Here is a 5,380-nt window from a genome sequence, read left to right on the forward strand (position 1 = left end):
ATGATAGGATTTAAAAATTTAGGGTATGAATAGGGTTAGGATTGAAAGATTCTCAACCCGTGAGTAAGATAGGATAAAATTTTAATAAAATTTTTAATCCGCATGTAGAATTAGGGTAGGATCCAAACCCTATCCTACCCTACTTTATCTATTGCCAGCCCTAGATGCAGATGCATAGGCATAGGGTAGCTAGTGGGCAAATACCAGTATATACCACTACTTATTTGTCGTTCAGATTCCAAGTATCCTGAATTCCTGATTGCTTTGTTTTTGTAATTTTATTTTATTTTCTTAAATCAGTGGCGTCAAGTAAGTAGTTGAAATAACAGATGAAATTGACCAGAAATTGAAACATCAACATGATTAATTCATTATCGATGGTTACCGGTGGACCCAATAATGATATAGCCACTAGCAAGATAAAGTAATTCGTTTGAAACCTAGATTTGGCAATGCCATCATTGCATTGGTTTGCAGCAAGAAAACTTGGGGAAAAATTTTACAAAAGGTGTGATCTGTTGTTAGCACTCAGAGTTATTGTTCACCAGAAAATTTAGATTTTATCTGTCACCAATAATTTTTTAACGGAAAAATATAGGTAGACAATGAAAATATTAAACAATGTGAATAATAATTATATCGGATGTTCATTTTACTAGGTGTGCGGATGGTTATTTTAATATTAAGATTTAAGTGGGTAATTTGGAGGTATAGTGTGTTTTGATTTGATTGGTGATTGTTCATGTTCAAAAAAATTATTGATTACTCGCATTTCCCCTTTTTAACCTACAAAATTGAATCAAATTAAAAATTAAAAATAATTTAAAAAAATTCCAAAAACATTAGAAACAAAAAAACCTACTAAATTCATTAATAATAATCAATCCAAATAGAGTACTTTTCAACATTTGCTAATTCTTTTGAATTACCCCTTTACTCATGTTCACCTCTTTTTTTTCTTCCTCCCAACACCACAACTTCACCTCTCACTAACGATCACCCACTGCCACCGCAAACTGTTGCCGCTGGCCACTCTAAACTCTAAATCGTAAATTCTAATCCCTAAACCTTTCAAAAAATAAGTGTTAAAAAGGTCTTTTTCTAAATAAAAAAGAAAGAAAGTTGACGATCGTTAGTTAATTAAAGGTTAATTCCTTATACTTATTCTATAACAATATGCCAAAAATAAATCTTCTTTTATCGTTAAATTTATCATATCTCATTCAAAATAAAGAAAAGCTTAAGCATGAAATGTAAACAAGCTTACTCTATATGCTCTATATATAATATCACACAAGTTTACTCTATTTTTCTCACCCCGTTCCAAACACATCTATAATATTGTGACCATACCAATGGGTTAGAGTTAAGTAAATTATGCTAGCAAGATATCACTATGTTTTTGCTACTATAGATGCTGCTTATTTATTAATATGAAGTAGGACAATTACAAAGTGTTGCCATGGTAAGTCACAAGACTGGTCGAACCAATACCCTGCAGTACCTTTGACAGCATATACTAAACAAACTGCATTCTACATTCCTTTTGATTTCGCATTTAGAAACAAGCAATGTAAAATTGGAAGATAAGTTGAATACAGATATCGCAGACTTAACCAACTCTTCACAAGGAACTCAACCAACTTTCATAAGAGTGGAAGAAGCAACTAATCAGAGATTAAGTTTACCGGCCAGGTACCAAGAGTGCATCGCCAGGCTTCCGAATGACATGATATTCGCAAGCGAAGATAACCCGTGAATCATACCAAACTTCTTGTTCATGGCTGCAAGCTTTGGGTTCTTCTTTGCAACTTCCACATTCTTTGACCACCCAACTTCCTCCCCAATATTGTTTTCTCTCTCCACTTTATGTCTTTGCTTCATCATCTGTTAACAGAATAGCAGATCTAATGTATTATGAACTTTTGAAAGGCATAGCAGTAATTGTTGGCAGCTTACTGGCACAGAAATACAATTATGACTTAAAAATTAGTTGGAAGTTAGGAAGAGGACTGCAAAGTACAAGTATTTATTAGAAATTATAAGAGTAAATCAAGCAATAGAGGAATTGAGGAAGCACGGAAGGAATAAAGACAATGCATAGGATATTATACAAAGCAGATGCAATTTTCCATACAAAATTAGAAAAAAGAAAGAGTAACACCTAAAAGTAAGAATGAATATTAAGTTAATAAGAAATAATTCCTAGATTCAAAGCAACAAACAACCCACAGGTCAACTTAGTTTAGGATGAACACCAATTCTTGATTTACTTTTTCTGTCTTTTTTTTTGGGGGCAGCGGTTAAAAGAGGACACAACATTAACAAGAGAAGAGTGGTATGTAGAACTCAGGATAACATATCCTCCTTTAAGCTTATGACATAACAATATTCTGACAAACTCGGCTTGAATGTGCAGAAAGTATCATGAGCTTAATTTGGTAAACTAGTGGAGTGGGGGAAAACCATATTAATAGGTGCTGAAGGAGCATTTTTTAGCCATTTATGAGGCTGTTCTCATCTATGGTTGCATTGTTCCATTATTTAGGATCATCAATGCTAATGACATAATAAAGTGCATGATTGATGATTGATATGAAAAAAGATTTTAACATGTATGCAGAATATTAAATAAGATCATTTTTCTCCTCCATAAAAGATTATAACATGCCATTTTCCACTATGAACAGCTACATAGATCAGTTAATACCATTGTGTCTCATTATTTGTTCTTGTCATGAAGATAAGACAAAGTTTGTGATTGTTATTTTTGATAGAATAATATAACCATACTATTTGTCAAAGGATACTTTAAACCTGCTGAATGTAACCAGCAACTAAGAAATAAATTTTCATGTGCTTATATTGTTTTTCCCTTCGAACATTTGGGACCAAGTTCCACCACTGCTACTGTGATCCAGAAATGTGATATAAAAAAAAAAGATTCAAAAATTGTGCCCCAGGTTTCAAACTTCTGCTGAAAGAAGAGTTGATGTGTATGAAATCCTTGAAAAGAAATTTAGCTTGCCTTTGAAACTTGATTCACCAGCATCAAGTACTTCTGGCAATATACATCTCAATCAATTTCCCATGTTGAGTTCTCGATTCAATAGAAGAATCATTTTCGTTGGTGTAATTCCATTTTTTTCCGAAAGATACTTTAGTCTTTGTCACGAATGCGAGCAACATGTTTTGACCTTGTTATTACTGTAAATGTCAAAAATAAAGAATAAAAGGACAACCCGGTGCACAAACATCCCATTAACAGAGTTTAGGGAATGGTAAGTTTCACAGCTTAAAACCATGGCCTTGAGGTCACACAGAAAGAACTAAATTGTTGCTCCAAGGCTTTCCTTCAATTAGGTGAGATCAGACATGACTATACTTGATTTGACTTCCACTCAAACAGGAACCGCATTGCATGCAGCATGCAATTCACAAGAATATGAAGTTATATACTTAAATCTAGATGGATGATCTCCGCGGAAAACGGTAGCAAAGGTATATTCAACATTGTTTAATATATTGGAAGGACGTAAGGACCAAAAATTACCTCAATGGTCATAGGTGTAAAGACAAACAAGTTTGTAAGGTTGAAGGCAAAGGACGACAGCAAGAACCCAAGCTGGTACTTTTCAGTAGTGGAGGAAGACTTCCAAGGGTGAAGATACCCAAAAGATGCCACTGATATGGCGCAACACACGCCCACCATCGAGAAGTACGCCGGGAACATCTTGCTCTGCAGGTTCCCAAACTGATGCCTTGGCAGGTTCCTGAATCAAAACACCCATACACGATTCAAACCAAGACAAATTAGTAATTATATCTAAAGTTATAATAGTCATCATCTTAGTCTTCAATACAATTCATGGCAGTAAATTAGTACCCCAATGTCTATAATACAAAAATATATCATGATTCAAATTTCTGCATGATAAGAGTACAGTCATAGGTAAACTAAATTGGTAACATAAATATCTCCCACTAACAAATTGACAATGCAAACTAGGAGCACGAAAATAGCATTAATGTACTTTTTTTTCCAATTTCTTTGTTAGCATCTTACGTGAGCTACATCACTCGATAAACAAAACATATCATCACCTTGCATCTTAATTAACACTCCATTAGTGTCATCTGATCAAAGCAACAAAGTAACATTACATAGGGTTTTGCTAACCAATGTCCTAGGGCATTGATTTACATTTCTAATGGTGGAAAAACTTTAACCATAACTAGTACACTACCAAATTGTTCTTTGTACGGGGATAACGGATTCTTACTTGAACATGATGATGCCGCCGATGAAGGTGACCCATAAAGCAGCACCGAAGGCGGTGGAGAAGCAGAGAAGGTGAGAGAGTTTGAGGTAAGTGGAGATTCTACTTGCGGCTGAGTCGGAGTTGGATCGGAAGGTTTCAGGTGAGAAAATGACTCCGACGGCCAAGAAAACCACCGCGGTTAAGAAGCGAGTCACCCAACCCATTGTGGAATGATTCTTACTCAGTGTTTCTCAACACTTTGCTTGTGGTTAAGAACCTTCGTGGCGTGGATGCTTCTGGAAGAGAGAGTAGGTGCGCCGCTGTGACCTTAAATTCATTCATTAAGACAACTATGACTTCGTGACAACAAGGCTCAAATTTTTGGCTATTTCAAAGACAGAAAGATTGAGTTAGCGTTTGGTAGAGAGGCAAAGTTAGAAAGATTGAGATTGAGATAAAGAGATTAAAAGATAGAGATTGAAATAAATTTTAGTATTTTGTTTGATGCAAAGGAAAATTGAAATAAGAATAAAATTTTAATTTAATTTGTATAAAAGATAAAATCAAAATTAATTAATTAAAATAATAATATTTTAAATATAAAATGTTATTAAAATTTCAGTCTCTAACTTTAAAAATTTTAGTCTTGTGTCATACTTTTTGAAAGTACTAAAATACTGAAATTTTGGGTACAGAGACAGAAAATTTAGTACCAGTCTTTGAACCAACAAATATGATACTAGTCTCAGTCTCCCAATTTTTATCTTAGTATCTCAAAACAAATGCTACCTTAAAATTATTTTATAGGGTGAAAATTCAAGTACAGTCAAGTTAATGTGAAGTTAATAGTTGAGAATTGTTAAATAAAAATTTAGTCAAAAATCAGTTAAATTATTTAACGGTTCTCAACTATCAATTTCACAGAAAAAATACTGCACCTGAATTTTCACCTTCTTTTATATCATATTAAAATTATTGAAAATTCAAGTACAGTCAAGTTAATGTGAAGTTAATAGTTGAGAATTGTTAAATAAAAATTTAGTCAAAAATCAGTTAAATTATTTAACGGTTCTCAACTATCAATTTCACAGAAAAAATACTGCACCTACTGCACCTGA

At 33.6% G+C, this 5,380-nt stretch overlaps 1 protein-coding gene across 1 annotated transcript; it reads right to left on the reverse strand.

The window, feature by feature from the left end:
- LOC107618565 (transmembrane protein 205) lies at nucleotides 1,392-4,673 on the reverse strand. Its single transcript, XM_016320665.2, has 3 exons — nucleotides 4,284-4,673; nucleotides 3,554-3,773; nucleotides 1,392-1,887 (listed from the first exon to the last, which is right to left on the reverse strand). The coding sequence occupies exons 1-3, from the start codon at nucleotides 4,484-4,486 to the stop codon at nucleotides 1,672-1,674; spliced, it is 639 nt and encodes a 212-aa protein (XP_016176151.1). The 5' UTR covers nucleotides 4,487-4,673; the 3' UTR covers nucleotides 1,392-1,671.

This window comes from Arachis ipaensis, chromosome B09 (assembly GCF_000816755.2).
Source record: "Arachis ipaensis cultivar K30076 chromosome B09, Araip1.1, whole genome shotgun sequence".
In the NCBI taxonomy this organism is placed as follows: Eukaryota; Viridiplantae; Streptophyta; class Magnoliopsida; order Fabales; family Fabaceae; genus Arachis; species Arachis ipaensis.